This window comes from Corvus brachyrhynchos, unplaced genomic scaffold (assembly GCF_000691975.1).
Source record: "Corvus brachyrhynchos isolate BGI_N302 unplaced genomic scaffold, ASM69197v1 scaffold279, whole genome shotgun sequence".
Taxonomy (NCBI): Eukaryota; Metazoa; Chordata; class Aves; order Passeriformes; family Corvidae; genus Corvus; species Corvus brachyrhynchos.
The window spans coordinates 7878180-7902620 of NW_008246060.1; the positions used below are offsets into that span (position 1 = coordinate 7878180).

Here is a 24441-nt window from a genome sequence, read left to right on the forward strand (position 1 = left end):
AGGCTTATGTTGGTGCCAGTTGCTATAATTCAGAGGCATGCCATTTATATACTTAAATGGACCTGAAGTCTCCCCCTTCCTAATGCCCAAGTAAGCATATTGGTTATACTGTTTCACAATGTCCATAATAGCTATATTCTCCTCCTCATTCTTGGGAGCTGCAAGAGTTCCTCCAACCTCTTCACAGGACTGTAGTGCTGATGCAAAGTCAACTTTCTTCCCATTGCTGGCAAGCATTTTCTCTCCTACTTTTCTTATTTTCCCATTCAAAGCAAGCACTGAAACATGAAAAGAGTTAGCTTTGTAAATTTTCTATAGCATACTGATGTAAAAGCAAAGAGAGAAATCAAGAGAATACTAAAACTATTAAGAGGAACAGAGGGAAAAATTGAGAGCAAAGGATGAAGAGGAATAAAGAGCTTTAATTTTACCCATTGTTGTTTATTTACACACTAGTTGTTCACCAAATATATTATTTTGCTGCCTGTGACCCCCTGTCCTTGTCTCCAAGACAAGGATGTCCCACCAACAGCTGCTAAATATCAGCCCTGTTATACTTTGTGTACTTTCTAAAGAAGATCAGTTTGCTTCAGATTTGAGCAAGGGAAACAGGGAAATGATAAATTGTTATGTAAATCCCTTTTCAGCACAAAACAATTCATCACCTTTAACATTTGACTGCTGATAGATGAAAGTGCAATGTGGTAAAAACTGAGTTCCCATGAACCCTTCCCCTGCTTTGAATGAGAAAATGGGGTTTGGGGATGTAGTATCATTTTCAAATGCAGTTTCTTTCCTGCAAGTTGTGATTCTGTAACTAACTTTGCCTATTGCACTTAAAATTGACTATGAGCTGAAAAAGTAACAAGGGGAAGAATTACCAGCCTCAAGTCGGAAAAGTCGGTGTTTCAAATTTACTGAAGCATTGGGGCGTTCGGCGTCCAGAGAATCAGATAGACCTGTGCAGATAAAAATAAAAGTTATACAATCAAGCAAAACTAGGCTCTGCTGATAGGAACAATCCCCTGGACAAAACCATTTTCCAGAACTAACTTGAAAATGTATTTTTAACATCAGCAAGTGTAAAATAAAAATTTTTCCAGTATGTTTTCACATTGTTGTTAATCTATATTAAAGCAAACTACCAAAAACCTCCAATCCTCTGAAATGCTGATAATTCTCCTCTGCAGAGAAGAGACTGAAACTTTACAGGTTTGAAGCCTTTTGTTATTTATATCTGTGACACTGGCTTTGCCAAAGAGAATTAGTTTCATTCTACTACTTGGTAGTGAACAGGCACAAGGGATACTTTGATGAGGAAAAAGTTCCTACGGCACCATACGATTTTCTTTTTAATGTGCCGGGTGTATGCTTTATGTTTATCTTACTTTAATGGGAGCCATAAACAGTGGTAGAGGGAGGTTTCTGAATAGACTGTGTGAAAGAGAGTCCATGCAGCACTGGTTGCTAAAGATGGGCACCCACTCTAAAGGTAGATTCTTTTTTCATGCCACTTTCCATAGGTACCAGAGGTCCCGCATGTAGAATAGAGTCACTAATGTACTCCCATGATCACGATTCACTATTCACAGCTGAAACAATCAGCAATGTAGAAGCACAGAATGTTGCTGCATTCCCAAGCTACAACACTGCAACGCTTACTGCACTTCACAATCCATTAAGAAAACCCATATTTGACCTAATGAAGGGAGTCTGGGAATAATTTTGATAGTGCTTTAGCCTTGTATTGAAATAACATTATCTTCATACTTTAAGAAAAAACTTCTGCTGTGAAAGAGGCAATTCCCTTGGTATTCTCAAGCTATTCCCTTGGTAAGTCAATGGAAAAGCACTACAAAGACCCAATTATATTTATATAAATATATAATATTTACATGTTAGTGTGTTGATAACCTGTTCAATTCCCCTCTTCCCCCCAAAGAGAGAGGAGACTGGTTTTTAGAAAAAAAAATTAAACTGTCCATTTCCGCCGTTGTGTTTTCCTCCCTCTGCTTAACACAGCTGCTCCCTTGAGAGCACGTGTCCTTCTGTGCTGTCTGTTTCTAGTCATGCAGCCTTTGTAACAAGGATCTGTTGCAAAAAAGGCAAGTTTGCTTACCTTTCAGCCCATCTCTTCCAGGGATACCAGGCAGCCCAGACATTTCTGGACATTTACTCAATGCATGGCAGGTCACTAACAAAGCAGCCAGTGCTATGAGTATGTAGGATGAGTAAGACAACATGATTTCTCAGGCCAGCTGAAAAAAACCCACACATTTGTCAGGCAGTGATTCTGTAAGGAATTGTTGGCATTGTTTATACAGTTGCACACTCTCCCCCACTTCATGCCTTCTTGAAATTTACATTATTTCCTTGTTTAAATAAAGTCTAGAGTTTGGATGTAAGAGATTTCCCAGATTTATTTTGCAACCATTGTGTAATTTATACACAAAACTCTTTCTTGACTGATAAAACTTGATATGCTTATTACAGGATGATAGCCACACGTTGGGGAGTAGTGAAGATAAATTATCCCTTTCACTGTCACTGACTATTTGTTGGATTAATCCTTGAGAAATGATAGGCTCAACTGTAACTGATCACACTTAAGGCATTAGTTGACTGCAAGGACTATAATCACTCAATGATGCAGATGATATTAACCTGAAAGGCAAATCTGTTATAGTGGTAGTTGTAATGTTTTGGAGCTTGTCAAAGCACAACACTATCTAAGCACATTTATTTGGCATAAACTGATACTGTTTTACACGTGGGAAAAACTTTATAGCTCAATTGACATTCCTATCCTGTTTTGAACAAAATTCCACAAGCTTGAAAATGTCAGAGTTAATCTTGTAGAAAATGCAATTTTGCTGGTTGGTAATAAGCTTATTCATCTTATTTTATCCTTACAGCTAAAACAATAAGTAGGGTTATAATCTTAGTGCTGAGATAGCAAGACTAAAAAGCACTTTACACATCGTGGGTTTACAGCAGAGCAAGTGGGTGTGCTGTGCAGCTGTTAAACCTGAAGGACTATGAAATACTATGGCATGGAGACACCCAGTTATTGACATCCTTCAGTTAAACGAACAGGAGATATAAAGAAAGGTTTAAGATGCCAGAATGGGTATCCATTTCTCATGTGTTGACTCATACAGAACAAATAACTCAATATCCATTACTTCAATTTTCTATTGGCACAAATTAGAGAGGATCCTGGACTGCTCTCTCTTAAAAAATTTCCATCTTTAAAAAAAAAAAATCAGCATTTATACATAGTATTTTCTAAATCTAACTCCACTTAAAATTTAAAATAAAAACTTGGTTGGCTTGAATGCTGTAAGATTATTAACACCTAGGTTCATCAGCTATAACAAGGTATTTGTTGCAAAGTATATATGCCACTCAGAATCAAAATACAAGTTTAGTGCCATTCATTAAATGGGGTGAGCTTTTAAAAGAAAAAAACATTGTTTATTTCTTCCAGATTGACTTTGTTTTAGAAGACTTTTGAGATGATTCTTTATCTGCATCAACACCAGCTTGTTTTTCTAGGGGAATGTCTCATCAAAGTCAATCCAATGGGACATACCCTTGAATATAAGAATATTCAATTACATCATAAATTTGCAGCATATGGAATCTGTGTAATTAATAGCAGTATCTATTCCACATGGTCTAGAATTTCCACTTTAAAGAGTGTAAAATCAAATCCACCTGAGAACTCATGTGCAGTGTTAAAGGTGCTGCTGAGCTTTGTTTGTTGAATCTGAAGCGTCTCAAGTTGTTTATCCTTTACTCTATTGAAGGTCAGCAGATGCCTCTGAAAATGCTGGCCAGTGACTCAGAGAGAGCAGATTATTAAAGACCCTAACAGAAACCTATCTTAGGTGGCTAGGAATACTTACATCCTTGAGATAAGGAAATGCAATTACAACATGTACCCTTTGCCTGGTGATGATCATTCAGGGAATTACATTTGAATGGACTGCTGCATCCAGCTCATAATTGGATTATGATGCAGAGTCAGACTCTTGATCAGTTATATAGCAAAATGGAAAAAACACAGCTCTTCAGTTTTAATCCAGTTTTAATGACCTTCATCAGTCATTACTATCTAGTGTCCTTCAGGCATCTCCTTATCTACTAAAATTGCTAGTATAAGCAAAGTAAAAAAATTACTAATAAAGGGAAATTTAATTTTAGAATGTAAATATGACCACAGAAATGAAAAGGAACGGGTTTGCCTTCTAGCTGAAATTCCTTGTGATTTATTAAAAGGAAATTCAACTTACCCTTCTGCTTCAAAGTGCAATGAAAAAGCAGTTCACACAAATCCCCTTTATATAGTGTCATGTTTGTTAAACGATATGGCTGAAGTGGAGACTGCATACTGAGGCCACGAATGAGCTTTTTTAGTTTTGCTCACATACTTGTTATGCAAATACTGAGTTCAGTTTTAAGGGTTGAGACATTTCTTTTTCTGATGAGAAAGCCAAAGTTGTAGAAAATACAACCTAGAACTAACAGATAACCCCACATTTGTAGACACAAAATATATAAAAAAATGTAAAGTAACTTTCGGCAATTCTAGGCCACTTTTAAAAATTGCTGGTTTTACAAAAGCAAAAAAATGGCAGATGACCACCAGAGGCTCTTGTAAAAGGAAAGATACACTCATGGTAAACCTTAGGGAAGCTTGGTACCTTCCAGATAGTCTGAACCAGTAATCAGAATTCTAAAATTTACCTCTCCTCTCTGTATCTGATGTACTCACCTTACCTTAATATAATTTTCTGGCTATGTGCTAGGATACTCAGTGTTTCCAGGAGCTTCTGGTCTCTCTTGCATGTAGGGTACAGCTGATCCTCTCTTGGTCAGAGATGGATCTTGGAAAAAGTCTGCATACATGCACAGAATTCTCAAATGGATATAATTTTCAAGAAAAAAAAGCAACCAGAGGTTTTGCTCCTCTGGTTTTCCAGAAATAAATATTGGGGTCTTTTAACTTCTGGTTCAGATGCCTTCTAGAGTGTTTGATCCTAGATGGAGTTTGTTTTATAAACCTCAGCAAGCCAACACATCAATTCCTTAACTAAGAGATAGAAGAAATACCTCAGCTTTACAGCTTTTCTGCATTCTGTCAATTTATACTGGGGTCTCTTAAGGATAGGATGTTTTCTATTTTTCATTTGCATTTTACAAAAACTGTTTTGTCGTAATCCCTAACTATAGTGTTATTCTTTCTGAATAATTCCAGCAGGATTCACAGCTTCAAGCTAACATCTTTAGGCTCCCTGTTCAGTAGTTAGGGAGATGTTTAATATCAACTGGCTGACCTAGCTAAGATAAAATACCAAAGGAGAAGATACACTTAGGATTCCCCTTAGAAGTAGTGTAGGCAGTTAAATCCACTTCCATTCACAACTCTGAGCCTTGTCCTGTAGTTAAAAGTGCCCAGCATGGCCTGTTCATCAGCTCAAAACACCCCACAAATAGCAAACTGAGACATATCAGGCATCCTTTTCAGCAAATGATCAATTAACACTCACAAATTTACATTATAGACAATCTAACTTCAAGTCCTTCCTCTACCAGAGCTTTAAATGCAGGTGACTCATTTTACAAAACCTCTCACCCCACCAATGGAAACTATTTCTCCCTGTAGTCCAGATGAGGTAGGTGCAAAAAAAAAGATGTTGAGTGCATAAGATGTGGATTAGACAGTACTCAACAGATAAAATATTTTGTTCCAATTCCTGTTGCAGAATAGCACAGATACCAGACAGTTCAGCACACTGAAAGACGAGGGTAATTCTGTTTCTGGATGGCAGCAGACCTCTGGGGTACATAGGAAATTTCTTCAGTTCCAGGATAAGATGGAACTTAATGGATCCATATTTTGAGAAGCAGTATTTTAAACTACTAGGTGCCCAAGTTTTTGGGCATGTTACCAGGACACAACCTCATAGCAATCCAATTTCTAGGCAACTCTGCAACAGTTGTAAGGGTTTCTGCTGCATCACTGAATATACAAGCAACTTTAATACATGAACGTGATAGGTCTCTGAAGATTTGTACTGTTTCTTCCACCTAAGACAGTTTATATTATAAAACAACTAAATAAAGAATTGAAAACATTAAACATGGAGATCAGCAAAGCCCCACCAGCCGATATTTCTGTCCATTCAGGAAAGTGTGGCATGAGCAAAACATGGCTTATGATCTAGGAAAACCTTATCAATTATTTTACCAAAACTTTTGAAGAAAGATACATTTGACAACAGTTGTTCTCCCATGAGCCAGATTTTACTTACACAATGGAATCTGATAAGAAGTCTAAAGCTTAATCCAATGTGAGAGATTACTTAGTCATTAGATATACTTTCCTTAGTTACGCAGCAGAGAATGAGAGAAAACAAACATACTCAAACAATGAAGAAAGTAAATATTTTTTCTGCAACCTAGCATCCCTGTAGAATAGCTACATGGATGGGAATCCACAATTTTGCAGGTAAACCTGTGTGGTAATGGCTGAAGGCCTTTAGCTGGGAAACACCCACAAAACTCAGCCAGGGAACTTCAATGGTTTCAGTGGACCCCAGGTACTGCATACCTCTTTCTATCATTAAGAAGAGCCATAATAATATGAAATATGCTGTGCTGCCAGTGAATTAAACCCAAACCCTGCAATGGCCTGCTCAACTATCAGCAAAGGAGAACTTGGGGGAAAAAAGTACTCTGATTTTCAAGATGTCATGTACCCAAAAAGACTGCTTCTTTATATAGCAGCTCTGCATGCTACCTTCAAAAAACTAACTGGCAAGGGGGTTTCAAAACCAGAACTAATTTTATACAGCCTTCAAACCTCTCATTTTCAGAATACAAGGTAAACACATTTTGCTGTTTTGAGGGGAGCTGATAACTAACCAATTATGATAACTTACCATATCCTGATCTGCATAAAGTTACACCGTGCTTTTTCACATAAAATGGTGCTGCACAGCCTTGCTAGTTTATTTTCGCAGTTTGTGAGACCATAATCTTAAATGTGTCACTGTGCTGCGAGTTCCTGATAGAGACTCTCTGTGTGTGTCCTTGGCACAGCATCTGTGTGGTAAGCAGGTGTGGTCAATTCTCCATGTTTACCTCTTTCAAAACAACAGTCATTTTTTATATTTGTCTAGTATTTCCACTGTATCTATTTCCTGAGATTTAAATCATACAGAGTTAAGTGTCTATAATTAGTTTTAAGAGTGTTCATTGGCATCAGCTTAAAACCTCATCAGAAATACAGGGCACTAAACATATGTCACCTCTTAGGTCATGAAAAAATCCAGTAGGTGAAGTGCTACTTCCTTCCCACCTGCAATTTAATTATTGACAAAAAACCAAACAAGAATTTGTCAAGTTCAACAGTCCCCCACCTTTGGAAAAGAAGAAAGAAACACTGATAAAATAGTTTGTATGCTTATTTACAGTGCACGGATGCAGGAATGGGAGGAAAAATGTAGCGAGTGTGGCACTTTACCATGCTGCTAATACTGAGAGAAAATTCTGCATGTGTGTCCTAGACTTTAACTTGAGGATAAGCATCTTACAGAAAGAATGCAATTGCTGATGAGACTTATATTGATATTTATGAGAAAACATGGCATCAGACAAAATGCAATTGCTGATGAGACTTATTGATATTTATGAGAAAACATGGCATCAGACACATGCTGTCAGCTTAATAATGCACTGTTCTTTTGGGAAGTGGATCCCAGGGAGGAGATTTCTAGGTCTAAGTGTACACAGATGGATGGAGAAAAAAGAGGAATAATGAATATAGATCCTGAGTTTCCAAAAGGAAGACAGCAGAGATGGGGAACAGAGCTTGGAGTATTGGATTTTGAAAAGCAGGCTTCACCAGACTGAACTGAACAGCCCTTGCATAGTCTTGTTCTTGCAAAGTACAGAAAGCATAAGCTTATGAAAAAAAAGAAAGGCTTCAAGCAGACCCCACACCCCTTTTAATCTATCAATCTATTTTCTATTCTAGGAGAAGCAATTCAAACTATGCTGTGAAAAAAAGAGATGACCAGATTTTCAGAGCTTTCTTTAAAAAACCAGGCATGGTTCTCTCCTACCAAAAATCCTACAACTTCAACTGATGTTAACAGAACTACTTGGCCTTTGCTTTTAGATTGTATTCCATTCCTTCTTTCTCCTATACTTGAAATAATTGATTTAAGCTACAGACATCAGCTAAGTGGCCTCTTGGGTTTTGTGAAAATGGTAGGCAAGTTGTTAGACAAGTCATTTTGACTGAACCATTATTTCTATGCCTAGAAAAAAAAAAAAAAAAAAGAAAATCAACCAGAGCATATTAAAACAAAGGTGTCATCAAGCATTTCTTGCTTTGACAAAAACAGGTTTTGAGACTCAGCCTTCTTCCTTCCTTTGGGCAGGAAAAGCACTCTTCCCCTTCTTCCCTCCCCTATTCTTTATCCAGGTTTAGTAAAAATTAAGCCACTCTATAATCAGCTTCTGTCTTGTCCTTTTATAAACAAACAGAAACCAGAAATATTTCATTCTAAATTCACAACCTTGTAATGTCTTCAAGTCTGTTTCTTACCCGTTTCAGAGCTAGAATAACTAAAGTTTAGAGAGATGGTATTCCTAGAAGCATTGAGGAGTCCTGGTTTTTTCCTCAGATCAATTCACCTTTGTATCCTGCAGGCCACATTACCAACTCTAATTCCTCCTTGCATCTTCTGCCCCAAGTAGCCCTTTTAGGGGAATACTAAATAACAGGATGGGACATGATTCCTAATCCTTGTTCAACAACATGACGAAATTACTCACTGCAGTGTCAATTAGGTGTGTCACAGTGGAGCAAGTATTGCCTTCTTTTACTGGAAACAGTGCAAAGAGCAGTGCTGGAGGTGTCCTGCCACTTTGTGTTCCCATAGAGATGAGCAGGACCATGTACCTCCTATCCAAAGTCATAATAGGAAGCAATTTATGCTTGAGCAGCCACTGGCCAACATCGCCTTGGAAACGTATGCTTGCAATTCATATCTTGCCCTTATAAATAGCCACCTGGCTCTTTTTATCAATTTAAAATAATCTAGCCTGCTGATAGAAAAAAAATCCTGCCAAGCTCTTATTATGTTGTTATTGCTGGGAAATGGCTGCATAATGTCTCATTGATAGGTGTTAGAACATATGTATCGAAAAGCATTGTCAATGTTTTATTTGCAATTGAAATTCAAAGTCCTTAGGAGAAACTTGTTGTTGAAAACACATGGCAGAAAATACAGAGTAGCAGAAGAAAATAATAAACTCATCAAGCTGCTGTTTAGGTCTGATGGTCACAGTGAAATGAAGCTCCTTTGTATTTTACTGAAGGGACACAACTGCTAATGAATTCCCAGGAAACAACACCTATCATGGTTTTTATTGCTATTATGAGCTGAAAATTAAGATAACAGGTATTACAGAATTCCAATTTTCCACAGAATTTTTCAGGAGACTGAACACAAAATACTCTATGTTTTAGCTGATTGTGTTGTTGGAAGCACGTAGAGCTTAACATACAGAGTCTGCTTCTTTTGCAATGGCACATTTTTAGATTCTAATTCGTGCAAAAGCAGAGGAACCCTTTATAGCAGACCGCTAGTAAAGCACTTCATCATTTCAGTCCCCTGAAAAGCAGAGATCCTGAGCACCTGATGGGTTGTTGAGGCCCAGTGCTGCATCCACCCAGCTCCTGCAATTCAACGTGGTGGTTCTGTGCTGAAACCCCAGAGGAGTAGCTCAGTCCTCAGGGCTGGGGGCTTAGACAGAAGCCAGTGGTGCTGCACTGAGCCATACTGAGATGAAGTGCTGACATGCAAAGGAAAAGCTCTAAGTGCACAAGGAAGCCGATTAATCTCCTTACCTTTTATTGATACATCTGAGCTGACTTGAAACCATGTAAGGTGAAGTCATTGCAGAGGCTTCAGTGCAGAAATATTCTTGGAAGATTCCTGCAAGGGTAAACAAGAAAAGCTCTGTTTAAAGCCCATTGAAGTTCATCTAATAGATAAAAACAAGGAACAGATGAAGACTGAAAGAAATAGAGATAAAACAAATGGGAATGAGCAGAGTTCTACACACACAGATTCTCTCTCAAGAGATGGGAAGATCTTGAATGTTGCTTGAGGCCAAAATGATTCAAACTGAAATTTTTTAGTAGGTTATTGAAACACAGCAGACTTAACTTGAATGACAAATCAAAGAGAATGTTTAATAACTCTGAGAAATGTAATAACCATGAATGTCAATTACTTAACTAATAAAATATCATTTTGTTATTCCATGGGGGTCACCCCTTACACCCGTTATAGTAGCTTTATATGTAGTTTTGAAGATTAAACACTATTTTTGTTAGTAAGACAAGAGAAACTCTACGCAATTATTAATAATCATTTCAGCTACCTATTCTAGTATAAAATATATCTTTTGTAGTATAATGAAATAATATTTATTATATTTCTTTATAAATTAGTTTTGGCACTCTGCTTGGATTTGAGGAATCATTCTAGGCAGACTGGAATAGGCTTGTTTCTCAGGAGTGGGAGTCTACACAAGAACACTTCAAATATGCTTATTTTTCAAGTAGTCTCATTGTTTGTCTGCCTTACCAGACCATCTCAGGGATCCAAGCTAGAAAATACGTGCAGCACAGGTTTTCCCCAGCTGTGCCTGCGTTCAGGCCTGTGCACAGCCCAGCCTACTGGTACAATGGAGTGCCTCTTCCATAAGGTCAGGCCATTTCCATTGTTCCCATGGACAATCCTCTAAAGCTGAAGTGGAATTTAAGTATTAACTTATAAAATTTAGTTTTAAAAACCTGGAGAACAACTGTGCTGCGAAATGTTTTGGTACCAGTGCTACCATGCCAGTAGTATATTACATTTCTCTAGCATCTATTTTCCCACACAAATGGGACCCAACTGTTTAATAACTGCCATCTTTTACATCTTTTTACCCTTCCTGAGGAACATGCTTTGTGACTGTTACAGAGATAAATGATGTAAACAATTATACTTTTCAACAACTCCCACAGCTGGCCAGAATAAAGACTGAATCCAGAACTATTCTGAGAGTATTTGACAAAAAGCAAACCTCAGGACTGCAGCACTAGAAACCACTGGAGAGCTCCCAGTAGCTTGAGACAGAGTGTAACATATAGTTTCCAGTGAAGTGATATATAATACATTTAAGCACATTTGAAATATTTCTTGAATAGCTTTTGCAACTGCTATTGTGTGATGAGATAACTGCTTTTCTTGCCATCCAGTCCTACCATATTGTTGCCAACACTTAATCCCCACTTATTAAAAATACAGGTTCTGCTTTAAGACAGAATTTAAAACATGGTGTTATAAAGAAACGAACATTTTCACTTTGCTTGTAGAACTTTTCAATTGAAAGGCTCTTAACTTTTTTCACCATTAGTCACAAAAGCTAGAAATGCACTTCACTCATGAAAATGAAAGATGAGATTCTCCAGAGGGTGGCAATTGCAGCTTGAGGCAAAATACCATGTACTAGAAAATAACAGCCCATACAGGACAATCAGAGGCTTCAAGATAATATTTGCTCCACTAGTTTTTGATGCATAAATAAAAGATCTACTTAGCAGGCTTAGGAAGTTCCATAAATTCCCCCTTTTTTTTCATTTTAGCTTCAGCTCTAGAATAAAAAGGTAAAGATGTAAAAGGATTTAAAAAGTACAGCACTTCCTCCTGTCTTTACCCTGCTTCTGTTAATACATGTAGTTGCTTAGGCAGGATGGAGAGGGTGTAAGGGGATAGAGAAGTTAAAAGGCTGTGATCAGTAGGCATTGTGGTACTGATCAAACCACTTCAGTGTGATCTATAGGCAATGTGGTACTGATCAAACCACTTCAGAGTGGGACACCTTTACAGAGGTGTCACTGGATACATAAAGTGCAAGATAGGAGATAATCAAGATAGTAACTAATATATGCATTATGATTTTGCTTAAGAGGTTTCAGGATGTCCAACTAAATTTGGTCAAATGCTGTGTCCACCTCAGCTAAAGCAGCTTGTGTGTTTTAGCTTCTCTTACATCAAAAGAAAACTTTGAATCATAAATGTGCTTGGGTATAATTCTTGGGGCAGGATGGAAATTTGCATAGAACCTTTTTCTGTACATAGCTGAAGCACAAGGCAGAAGTGTCCAAGTGTTGTAGCAGAACAGTGCAGGTGGGAAGAAGGGGGAGATATTCTGTTCAGGGCCCTCCCAAGTAAGCCCAGAAAGCCTGACAAGGAAAGATGCAATGAAACACTGAAATTCAGGCTGCTGTACTGCTGAGCTGGTGCAGGTGTGTTTGCATGGCGCCCAACGTAGCAATCTCAGACTCTCAAATCAGACACCTAAACGTGGGTCAACTGCTGCTCTCACATTCTGTGTATTTAGTCCAGCTACTTGAAATTTGATCTGAATTTAAACACCCTGGAAGAGGATGCCAACCAGTTAGACACTGTAGAGTCTTCCTCCCACTACAAAGCTGTCAGAAGCTTCTTGCAGCATTAATTCACAAGCTCAGCTCTGAGGGACAAACTGTCCCACTAGCTGAAGTCATAAACCAGAAAGCCAGGAAAAAGCTCTTACAATTGTCTACCCTGAAGCACTGATCTAAACAGCTCAAGCTACTGATGTCTGAATCTTCACCAGAGTCACAGGCCATAAAAAGATATTTTAACTGCAGGTGCCTCAGGAAAAAGTCATTCCTGCTAGAGAGAACACAGAGTATCCAGTCATGCTGCTAGTGCTGAGAGGTTTGGCAGAGAGCTTAAAAGAGACACAAGACTGTGCCTAGGTTTCCAGGCAGTCCTGCATTATTTATTCCCCTGAGCATTTTTGGCCAAACTGTGACCCAGGAATGATTTTTCACTCCTTATGTCCCCCAGGTGCTAAGCCACAGAATGAAGCCATTCGGTAGTGCTGAAGTCACACTGCATAAAGCTTCTCCTCTGCATGTTTAACCCAAGGGTTTGATGCCCTCACAACAGGAAATGAGCCACAGCAAAGAACACAATTCTCTGCTCTAAGCATAAGTTAACCACCCATTTCCCCATATTTATGTGTTATAAGTAAAAAATAAAGCAGTAAGTACAAGTTGCTACTGATTGAATGGCTTCCTGTTTGCACCTTGTAGTTTCCACCAAAAATTGCCACTTGAAAACTAAAGAGAAGGAAAAGAGCTTTTCAGAGATTGTATTTTTCTCACATGCAACAGGATAGCTCTTCCTGAGCCTACTTAACCTGAAATTGTGTTTTAGAAAGATAAACCCAGCAGCTGATTAAAAAATGCTGCTTTCATCCTGAATTACTTAGAAGCTCTGTGGAGGTCATATGAGTACTATATGAGTTGGTTCTAATCAGGGATAGAACAGCAAGTACAGATTAGTACAGATTAGTTTATAATTAATGCAAAATTAAGTGGTTGTCAGGGATGCCGATTTAAGCCTCTTGGAAGACAACAGAACACAATTTCAAACTGACTCTTTAACACCTACTGAAGAAAGGTGTCCCTCAAGAAAGAAAAGGTGTCCCTAACATCGGTTTTGAGAAAGGTCAAAACTTAGGGTACATATGATATCACCTTCCTGAATTTAAAAGTTTCAAGTAATATGACTTAGTAAGAGCTCATTTTCTGTTTCTAGGTGTGGTTCCAACCCTGTGGACTTTGGTCCAGCCTGAGATCAGCCTGCTCCTACACAATGGCCTTCCAAGGTCTCAGATTCCAGCAGCAGTACTCTGCTCCTCTGAGCACTGGTTCAGGACAGGACAGTTTACCAGGTAAGCCCAGACTAACAGAGCTACACTTTCACTTGCACAGCTGCATTTCTAGGGCAACTCCAGCAGAGATGGGTTTCCACCAGCATCATAAAGAGCAGAGTTTGGTTTTCTCAAAAGGAAGGGAAGCTGCCAGCTTCCCTTCTGCCCAGGAAGTGTCACCCTGAGGGGAGCTTTTCCCTTGAGATGGTTTACACCAGGGTAAACCTACATGACACGAAATACTGGAAATGAGAAGTGACACCAGAATGAAACCTAAAGGCTTAAGGAATGGGAGTTTATTTCAAGAAGATTCCAGAAGTGCACCTCAGGTTTTCTATAGACACAATCCTTGTTGGGGCCAAATACACCTTTCCTGTACACAGCCTGGTTAAAAATTTAATTATCTGATAACTTTGGACTGTTTGAAACTGAGCGTACAATAGGAATGTTTTCCCACTCCGCTTTTGTGAACTTCCAAAGTGTTTAGCATAAGAATACTTTTGCACTTACCTGCGTACCATTTTGTGGTTTGTATGAATACCATTTGAATGAAGCACAGTTCTCTCTGAAAATAAACATTAACTTAAGGGTACAAGAAGCTTCATAAATTTCTCAACTCTACTGGAGATTTGCCAGGAAAAAGAATGTAAAAATCAGTCTAAATTACACTTCAGAACTGAACTCTTGAGAAAGTGACTGATATGGCAATTAGGAATAGTATTTCTAAAAAAACCAGTTGAAATAAAACAACCATTCATATCTCCAAAATACTACTCCAGGGTTTTTTTTCGAATCAGTAGTTTAGTCACTGTAACCTACTGGCCAATGCACTGGGGGCAAAACACTTCACTGCTCCTAGTCCAGCTCCAAATGAAATGGTATCAAAACATTTCACAGTGGTTTCTGGATACAGTCTCAAAATAGACTTACATAATCATTCCAAATGAATGCATGGGAGACTGAATTATCTCTGATCCCTAAACTCAAATACATCTTATAAATATTACATAATTTCCTGTGTTTTTAGATAATAAATATTGATTAAAAACTTCCAGGCAAAATTTTTAAAATGCTGGTTTTCATAGCTTCAGGACACCAATTAATGCAGAAAAGGAATGCAGTTCACTTGAGAACTGCAAAGATACTTTGCCAGTAATCACAAGGAGGACATGAAGCAGATCAGCAGCTAAATCATACTCTGGAAAATTCATATCCTTTACCAATTTCAGTAATTGCTTTTTTGCTGTACCTGTATAACCTAGTGCAGAGAAAAGAAATGTCATTACTTAAAAAGGTAGACAGAAAATTAGGCAGTGAAAATAACAGCTATAAACCAGAAGAGTGGGGCATCAAATACTCCTCTGTACAGATACATTCCTATGCTCCCATGGGTCCATAACTTGCCAGTGTAGACACAATCCTTCTCTCTGTAGAGGCACTTAGCTTAGTCTTAAACTAAGTGGAAGACAAATTGAAAATCTATTCCTCCACAGTTAAACACTTAAAGCCTTCAATGAAAACATTTTTCTTAATTGCCAGACTTGTAGTATTGGGCTTTGTTGTCATGATATTCACCCATTCCTAGTTAATACAGTCTGTAATTCTGTTTTTGTAGTTCACTTGAGTTGAAAGAAGCTCCCATCAAGAAAATCACAAAAGCCTGTAGGACCACTTCCCTGGCATTAAGGACCTATCACATAAATAAGGCCTTTTGCTTTTTTCTGCATGAGCTAAATTCCACTTGGAGAACATTTCACTGGCAGGCTTTTATATTTAATTTAAGACAAAAAATTTTCTGCTTTCCACTGCATCTAAATCTTGATTTATATCTCCTGTACCTCAGTTGATGCCTATAGATTGCCAAAAAACATCACCTTGTACTCTTGTGATTTTCTACTGCACACAAAGCAACTTGGCTGACTGGTTTACTGTTTTATTCCTCTTTGTAGTTACAGCACAATTCATTTTCCCATCGCATGGGAAGAACAGCATGAAAATAGCTGAAACTTCAAAAAAGAAATTATTTCCATGCCAGTAGCTACTGCAGTGGACTTCTGTATTCAGATGATAAATACCACTCTAGGCTCTAAGTGATCATTATCTGTCAATTTTAGAACTAGAATAAAAGTGCCCCAGGAGCAAAGGCATCACTAAATACTGAAGAAACACAGGACTGTATGTGCTGTGCATTATTTACATCATAAAAGAATGAATCTGAAACAGCATTTGGAGAGTAATCTCTCCAAGTTTACAGCTCACCTCAAAGAGGGAATAGAGAAATATTTTTCATTAGTTTCAAGATTAGTAAAAAATGCTTCCCTCACACTGCATTTGTGAGGAACTCAGGCAGAAAGAATCACCAACCCGCTGAGCATGCCATAACTTATTACCCTGATACCACTACAATAAACACATTTTAATTCATAATGATTGAACAAAAGAAATCTGTATTTTACTAGGAGATTCAAAACTGAAGGTCAAAGAGAGAACAATTATAAATACACCCTGTTTCTGGTTATTCCAGGCCACTTTTAAGGGAACAAACTGCTGTATCAACCACATAACTGGGAACAAAAACTTTGGGTTTTCCTAGATTCATTGACTCAACAATTCACAAACAATTAATGACATTACATTTCCCCAGAGTCTTGTATTACTGCGCAATCTTAATTTTTTAGATTATTTGGTTCTCCATCATTTCAGTTCTTCTAAACTACAGTCCTTTCATTCAGATACATGAACGTGCCTCCAGTTTGTTCTCCAGATATCCCCACAGAAGCCTGTTTTGAAGGTGTTAAAAAGCCTTGTAAAGCTGTGTTCTCAGCCTCATTCCTAGGAAAGGCAAGTGTGCTTCCAGCTTTGCCCAAAGGGATTTTCCTTCTTTTCCAGATGAGACAAATATGGTTTTTAGCAATACTCCTGATGTTCTTTAAATTCAAAGCTAGAAACAAATGGGAACTTTAATTGTATTATACAAGATATTGATTATGCTTTAGTTATTTATTGTACTTCAGAAGCAGCTGATACCAACTATAAACAGGCATTTTGGAAGTAGTAGGGCAGAATTCTGTAGAAGTCAAACAAAACAGACACCTGGAAATATCAATGCAATGCTTAAAGCACAAGTACCTGGAGAACAGTGGCTGATCCTGCAGTCCATGTAACATCCCCTGCCCTGTAAGTTGGCAAAGCAGTCCTTTAAGTTTGACAGGTCAGGTCAGGAAGGTTGTATTCAGTGAGAAATCATTTAAATATTGACCATTATCCATTAGCAACAGGAGAGAAATTCGCAATATTTGTTTCAACCTACTCTTTTTCACCCCTTCTCCAGCACAACCGCATCCATCATTTTACCAGGACAAAAAGTAAACATACAAATGATTGGACCTTACCTTTTTTGGGTCTATTTCATTCAGCCTCCAAAACCTGTGCTTTTGTTTCCAAAGCAGTTACTTGTCTCTGCAAGTCATCAGTTACTATAAGTGGAAGTCAAGGCTGTTATTTAATAATTTATATTAAAACGACCACACAACACCTGTTTCCAAGATGCTCAGCTTTCCAGAAATCTGATGCCCCATGAAAGAGATATTTGGTTTCCAGAGCAGAAATCACAGGCCACACTGCAGATTTGTTTAGGGAATTTGTCCAACTGGGAGTGCCTTATCTCTGACCCAAGTGAACACTTTGATAGGCTTTGAATTCTCAGGGCTGCCAGAGTCATCTTCCGGTCAGAGGGAAAAGCCCAATTCTCAGAGGCAAAACACACATGTGAGCATTTTCAAATGAATTAAAGTTGGAGCAAAAGCCACATGAACAGGCAAAGAATAAAAAATGCTGCTTATAACATAAGATAGAGAGCTTGGTATTTCACTCACAGGAAACAACAAGCTAGTGACTCATTCCAGACACTTTCTTCCTTCAGTTCTGCTGGGCAACTCGTCTCCTATACAACAGATGGTTTATTTTTCTGCTCCTCATGCTTCTGGAAATCACACCTTTCCTCAAATGATGCTATAGAAATACTAGTCACTAACACAAATATTTTTTGGGGAATATGCTAAAAGGTTGAAAATCACATTATAGAAACATGAGAAATTTATTTCTTACTTTCTTACTTTATATTCTACTTTTATTCCTCTCTCTCCTTGTGGTTCTAAAGTTCCTTTTATTTCTGAAGGTCCAACTTTTCCAGGAAAACTTTATAGGCCTGTCAATTCTTCACCTAGAGTTTAACTTAAAATTGTTCAAATGTTTCCTAATTTTTTCTCCCACTATGTTTTCTTAGTGCTTTAAGAGAGCACCAAACGCTGACTCCTTCCCCTTTCCTCTTCCCCCTGCCCACCCTCAGGAAAATAAATACATCTCAGGAAAATTGAATTATTCCTGTAGAAAGCTTCATCTGCTTGGAAATGCATTACTTTGATGGAAAAGCCTTTACTACACCTACTTATTGCACTGAAAATCCAGTGAAATAAATGCCCTCATGTTGTTGCAGAGGTACACATTCTCTCAAACCAGAAAGCCAGTATGGTTCAGCTGTATTCCAATCACTCATCACAGTATATGATTTGGAAAATGAGCTAAATTGCAACATTGAGGATTCCTCTCTGAAGCAGTTTGTTGAAAGATACTGCTGGCTTTACTTATTTCAACCATGGAATTGCAGAGGGCACACTGAGAGTATGTGGACCAGAAAATGTCTATGCAGAATATCAATATATGGCACTGAAATTTGATGTCATAGTTCATCTAAAGTGAAAATGTTGAGACTTTCTTTGTGATTGAAAAGCAAGTATCTAATTCCAGGGTGGGTGGTATATACATGATAACACAGACAGGATATGGTAAGAAAATATACAGTTTCATGTGTACTTATTAAGAATTTGGACAGAAACTGATTTAACAACTTAGGAGAGAGGGTGACTTGGTTCTATCACATGACAGAAAGCATTTGTGGGTCTATTTGCTGTTTGCAGCAGTGCATGAAAAAAGTTACCTAACAAATCCTACCTTGGGGGAATTCTGCTGTTGGGGCATAGAGTGTATGAAGCAATCAAGTTATAACCATCAGATTAGTAGGCAACTCTAGCAACCATGATTTCTGGTTTGAGAGTTGGCCCCTGGAAACAAAAGGCAGTAATAATTTAGAAGGATATAATAGGAAGTGATTCAGAGTACAAATGGTGCAATCAGATTAAAATCTCGTTACATCTCTATTTTATGGGCTGCTGTGAAAATGTACAATATTATTTTTTTATTTATTAAAAGCCAAGTGTCTAGAGTAGCATAATAAATGCAGAAAGCATCTTCAGCTTCCTGAAATTGTGCAGAGCCTACAAAAGGCTAATGGGGCAGAAGAGAAGGACAGGAGTGAAAAGACAAAATGAAAGATTGAAGGAGGCATGAAACAAGAGTAAAGGGATGGTAAGGAGTGTCAAAATTACAGTATTGCTAAATGCTCATAGCTCTGTACCTGTTCTCCCTTTGCACCTTTGGGACCATCTCTGGCTAGTAGGACACTGACTGCAGGACCACTGCACTGAACTTCCAGGCAGGAATAAATTTTCTTTTCAGGTTTTTCTGTGTTACCTGAACTTCTTACTGTCAGCAGTGAAAGCCCAGGCATTGAAAGGATGAAAAAGAATCATTGTTAAATCTACAGTTCTGTGACAAATCAAACAGAGCCATTTCATAAATTTCTCCATTTACACTATTTTGAGGGGTTACCTGGGAAATACACTCCTGTCTTCAGGCAAAAGGGATAGTGTAGGAACCGTGTCATACAGCCCCTGATTGTATCTGTACATATTGAAACCTGAAAAGAAACAACCAAGCTTATAAGAGTCTGAAAGTCTTGAGGTCTAATGAAAATACCTCGTATCACAACAGTCATTAATCTCACTGTGCTACAAATTAATTACAGTGTTTTGTTCGTTGTATGTCTAAAATTACAGCATTTATCTTCATGCCAAATGAGTCATACAATATTCCAGTTGAGGATGAATCCTCAACAGCTCCTTGTGTTTCTGCTGGGACTCTTCTTTTCACAGCAATCAGGGTTGCTGCAATTGCTAATCTCAAAGTGATTAAGTGCTTTTCTTAGAATCTCCACTACCTGCAAACACCCACAGCTAAAAGGACAAAATGTGAAGTGTGTTTAAGCAGCAATGATCTGAATGCTTCTCCTATTTCTCCTTTCAGATCCTGTATATTAAAAAGATACATTTCTCCTCAGGATTACATCTCAGAGCTGAACTCCTTTTGTATTCCAAAAGATCTACAATCCTTTGCTGCCCTCTCTGAGCAGAACAGCAGTAACAGACAGTAACATCATAAGGTAAAGCTCTGACAAGCTGCACCAGAGTGATTGCCCTTGTTTTCAGTATGAGGGTCAAATGTAAGGCAATCATACCCCATGCACTCTGTGTTTAACTGAAAAAAACCCCAAATTAAACTACCACAAACGTGAGCTAGCAAACTTTTATAGCAAATAAGCCACATACTAAAGTCAAGTAGTCTTAATTTCTCCCAGTTCTACCAGTCAAAAAAAGAAGCCTAGGGAAGCACCATTTCATTGACAGATTTGGGTAACAAGAGAAAAATCAAATCCAGCATGAATTCTGCTACTCACCTCAATTATTTCTCTTTATTTTAAGCTTCAGAAAATATTTCCCACAGAGAGCAGCTTCCCCTGTCAGGTTTCATCTGATAAGGTACAATATAGAGTATAATCACCAGAATATTACTGTAAGAACATTATAATTAGGATAAAAAGCAGAGGTTAAGGAGCACCATTTTTCTATATACTTCTTTGTGCTTCCTCCATTAGGCTCCCATCAAAGTCTGGAGAAATGGCACACACTAAAATAAAATAAGGAAGGTATTTAGCCAACTTGTACAACAAACTTGAATCCTGGTGTATATTTCTTATCCAATTTCATGGGCTCCAGACAGTTCCTAACTGCTCTGTAAGGATTTCCTTCTGCTGATTTTCTATACTATGTGAACTATCCAACACTGGGGAAGTTGACATTGCTGGTGTCTCCCTTGAAGGTAACAAGAGAAAGCTAAAAATAATGGTGCAATAAAACAAAATGTAAGCCTTCAGATAAGTCCACTCCCTACAGAGATTCGACCTCACACAAATCTCTGTTGGTTTTGCCTGACAAGAGCTAAAATCTATTTGCCTCCATAGTTTTCCAGGATGACTGCTCTAACCTTTTATTCTAGAAGAGCCCAAGGGCCTGTTTATGCTTTGGCAAAATGGTGGCAGGGTTTCCTAGCAATTAAATCATTTTCCAAAGCAATCAATGACAATCAGCTCCAACACTGGTTTAGATAAAAAAAAAGCAAAATGCACCAAATTTCTCACAAAAACTGAATAAATCTTAGGGAGCTGAAAAAGAAAAAAACTGGTTTTGGAATCCATGCTTATATTTATAGAAGGATAGAGAATTCCATGTGGAGAATCCTATTGTGTGGATTTAATCACAGTCTTCAGGTCCTAAGACTTATACAGAGATAATCTCAGCAGAGATCAGAATTGGGCTTTAAAAGATGCCCAGAAATGTATATTTTGAAGGTAACTGGTTTGGGAGTTCCTTTTTGAAGACAGAGGTCTCAGGTAATTATTTTTTTCTCTTTAAAATATGCTTTAAGCCAATTCAGGTAATGGCAGAGAAGGGAACCTGGAAGGGACAGCAGGAAGTCCTTTTTCCAGATCTAGTCTTGGAGATCACAGCTCTTGGTCATCAGCCCAAAAGCTGAGAACCTGACAGCCCTGTGGAAGTTAAGTAGTAGGAAACCTGTGTTTACACACCAACTAGGCAGGGACAGAATGCTGTTAGACTGTGGGATTATCTCCTCCTGACAGTCCCCCTCGTCAGCTTGCTGGGAGCAGCCTACAAAAGTCCCTTCTAACCATCATGTAACCATCAACCTGCAAAGGCTGCATGGCCTCAGTACACTCAAACACTTACCCAGCAAAGGAACTCATTATTTACCAACACTTTTACAAGCCTGGCAGTCAGCACAACAGAATGCTGGAGAGAAGAAGTGGAACAGAAGCTAATTTTTTAGCAAGGGAGCAACCCTGACAAAAGAAAAAGGTATATCCTCCACATTTCTACTAAAAGCTGTTATTTTGTGCTCTGTTTTGGGAAGAGGTTGCTCACTGCCTTATCTCCATCTTGCACAATCCTAATGATTGCCTACCTCAGTATTCCCACCCCTATTTACAGGGGCTGCATACGACAATCAGGAGTGAGCCCTTTGCTCTTCGCCTAGCCTTGGGCAGATGCTGGCTGTGTTACAGTACAAATGAACAACTAAAGAATCAGCACAACTGCAGGCACCGAGTTTTGACTGTAAGGTTTTTCCCCTTTATTCAGTCAGTGGATGCATTTTTTGATAACCTAGGAGAGGGAAGTCTGTTTGAGGCTTGCTTAACTGCAGTGAGTGCCTTTCCTGTGACAGAGTTGGCACTGTCCAGCTGGCCATGCTACCATTGTGTGGACGTGGAAAGTACAGGAGCCAGAACAGTGTGTGCTAAGTAGCTCTGCAAAATTAATAGCATAAAATTTAATCCTGAGGAAGAGATGTTTCAGCAATTTTCCTTGCACAAAATTTCCTTACCAAGAGTAAGGTCTGTTAGATGTTTCCCGCTTTAAAAATCAAAGTTCTCCATCCCTGCAGCAGTGTCAGGAGGGGTTTTGTCCAGGATCCCATTTCTGGGGCTACTATTCTCTGTTCTGGTGGCTTCAGAGAGAGAAGTTATAGGCTGTCAGGTTGCCTTGTATCTTTCCTATTCAAGAGCTAGGACAAATTTAGTGTCTTTAAAAATATAATGAACACATCAGCTCAGGGCAGTGCTACTTATCAGACATGATTTGATAAAAACATTGTAGAGCCAACATCATTAAAAAGAGATTTGGAACTAGAGATCTGTTGGATTTTTTTAACAAGAAGCTGAAATTTCCATGCTGACCTTTGCTGTTTTGGCCAGGAAGCAGACGTGAGATCCATGTGCTGTCAACACACGGCACCCAACTTGTAACCTTGTAACCCACAAAAATGTCTGGTTTGTTGTATGACTGTTGAACTTCCCTGGAGGCTGCTTCCCTGCAAAAGCAGAAGTATGAAGCAGACAGGATTGTCAGCAATTTCCCCACCCCTAGGCTCTCATTAGGTCAAGACTCCATCTTGCTGAAACATAGTTCTTCCACACAGCAGAAATTTTACTAAACTCTGTCAAACCCAGCATGTTTATATAATGTACAAAACTGACAGGACTATTGTAAATTTCTGCATTAAGTGACAAATATAAATCATAAGGGCAGATATCTTAGTATTCACAAACTCTTACATGTTTTTCTTCACTGGGTTTGTAATTTCTTTTTCTATCTGCTTATCTCTATACAGCCTTCTCTTCCTCCAGAATTATTTGGTTCTGATTCCAAGTTTGCATACAGAGTTCCTCACTATTTAGATCCTTGAATGTACCTTCTTTCTGCATACCATTCCTTGGGTGGAGTGGCCTTGTGTCTGCATATTCTTTAATATATAGTGAAACTCTGCAGATTTCCTTGGAGATGGAAGCAGCTCAGCACAGGAGAAAACTTGGCTTTTGAAGTTTCAGACTCTCCTTTGGAGCCATCAGTTTTGAGTATTCTTCACCAGCAGCAATATCATATGGGAATAACAGAAGTGGGAACTATATCCAATTATTTTCATCACAACATAACAGGGTGACAGCTTCTAGACACTTGCAAAAGAATATATGGCTAAAGCACTGGATAGAAATGCACAGCTACCTCACTGATTCACTTTGATGTCAGACCATCAGAGTGCTTTTATTCTGAAACCAGGAGTTCACAAAGTGTTTCAAACTTTTCATTGAGACAATTACAGACAGGTTTAAAGACTTTTGAAGAACAAAACTCTAGGAATAACCCTGTTTCAGAAAAAACTCAGAGCAAGCATTATGAAGCACGATTCTTAATAGGTGCTCATACAGGGAGCGTAATTTGAGCTCTTAGAAAAATACAAAATGGAAGCTGTCCCGTGCAGGATCATTTTCTTCTCAATTAGTAGAGATTTATCCCTTGCCTGTGCATCCTACCATGCATCTGTGCTTCTGCACAATAAGAAGGATGGAGCAGAGCTGAAGCTCTCTGTCTATTTCTTTTGACTTGTCAGCCCCCCAAAGGGACTGTGCACATGAACACTTGCTTTCTGTTTTGTTTTCTATCTCATAGAAATAGTCATCCCTCATTCATGATAAAATCTTTGAGTGTCCTGTGACTGCTTGGTATATTAAGAGCAAGGTAAAAGCATCAAGTGCTTGTGAGAGAGTAGGGAATTTCTATAGTAGGACTCACTAGGAATAATGCCACAGGAATAACACAGTTTGCAAGGCTGAGCATAATCTTTACAGAAGCTGTTAAAAAAGTGAGACAGTTCTGAAGCAGACTAGACCAAAAAACCCAAACAACCTGCTTAATTCAGAGGAAGCTATGTTTGAGATTCAAAGTTTCACACAGGATTCCTCACTCAGAACACTGACTATTAAGAACACCTGTACTGAGCTACTCCTCC

At 38.5% G+C, this 24441-nt stretch overlaps 1 protein-coding gene across 1 annotated transcript in view; it reads right to left on the minus strand.

Moving 5' to 3' along the window:
* Positions 1-17944, minus strand: part of LOC103623740 (pulmonary surfactant-associated protein A) — an 18290-nt gene extending 346 nt beyond the window's left edge. Inside the window, exons 1-6 of the mRNA XM_017746459.1 lie at positions 16975-17944; positions 14356-14410; positions 9932-10019; positions 2120-2258; positions 882-959; positions 1-278 (exon numbers count right to left, since the gene is read on the minus strand). Of these exons, the coding sequence (XP_017601948.1) occupies positions 1-278; positions 882-959; positions 2120-2243 (480 nt within the window). The 5' untranslated portion in view covers positions 2244-2258; positions 9932-10019; positions 14356-14410; positions 16975-17944. The remainder of the gene's footprint in view (positions 279-881; positions 960-2119; positions 2259-9931; positions 10020-14355; positions 14411-16974) is intronic.
* Positions 17945-24441: the final 6497 nt, after the last annotated feature.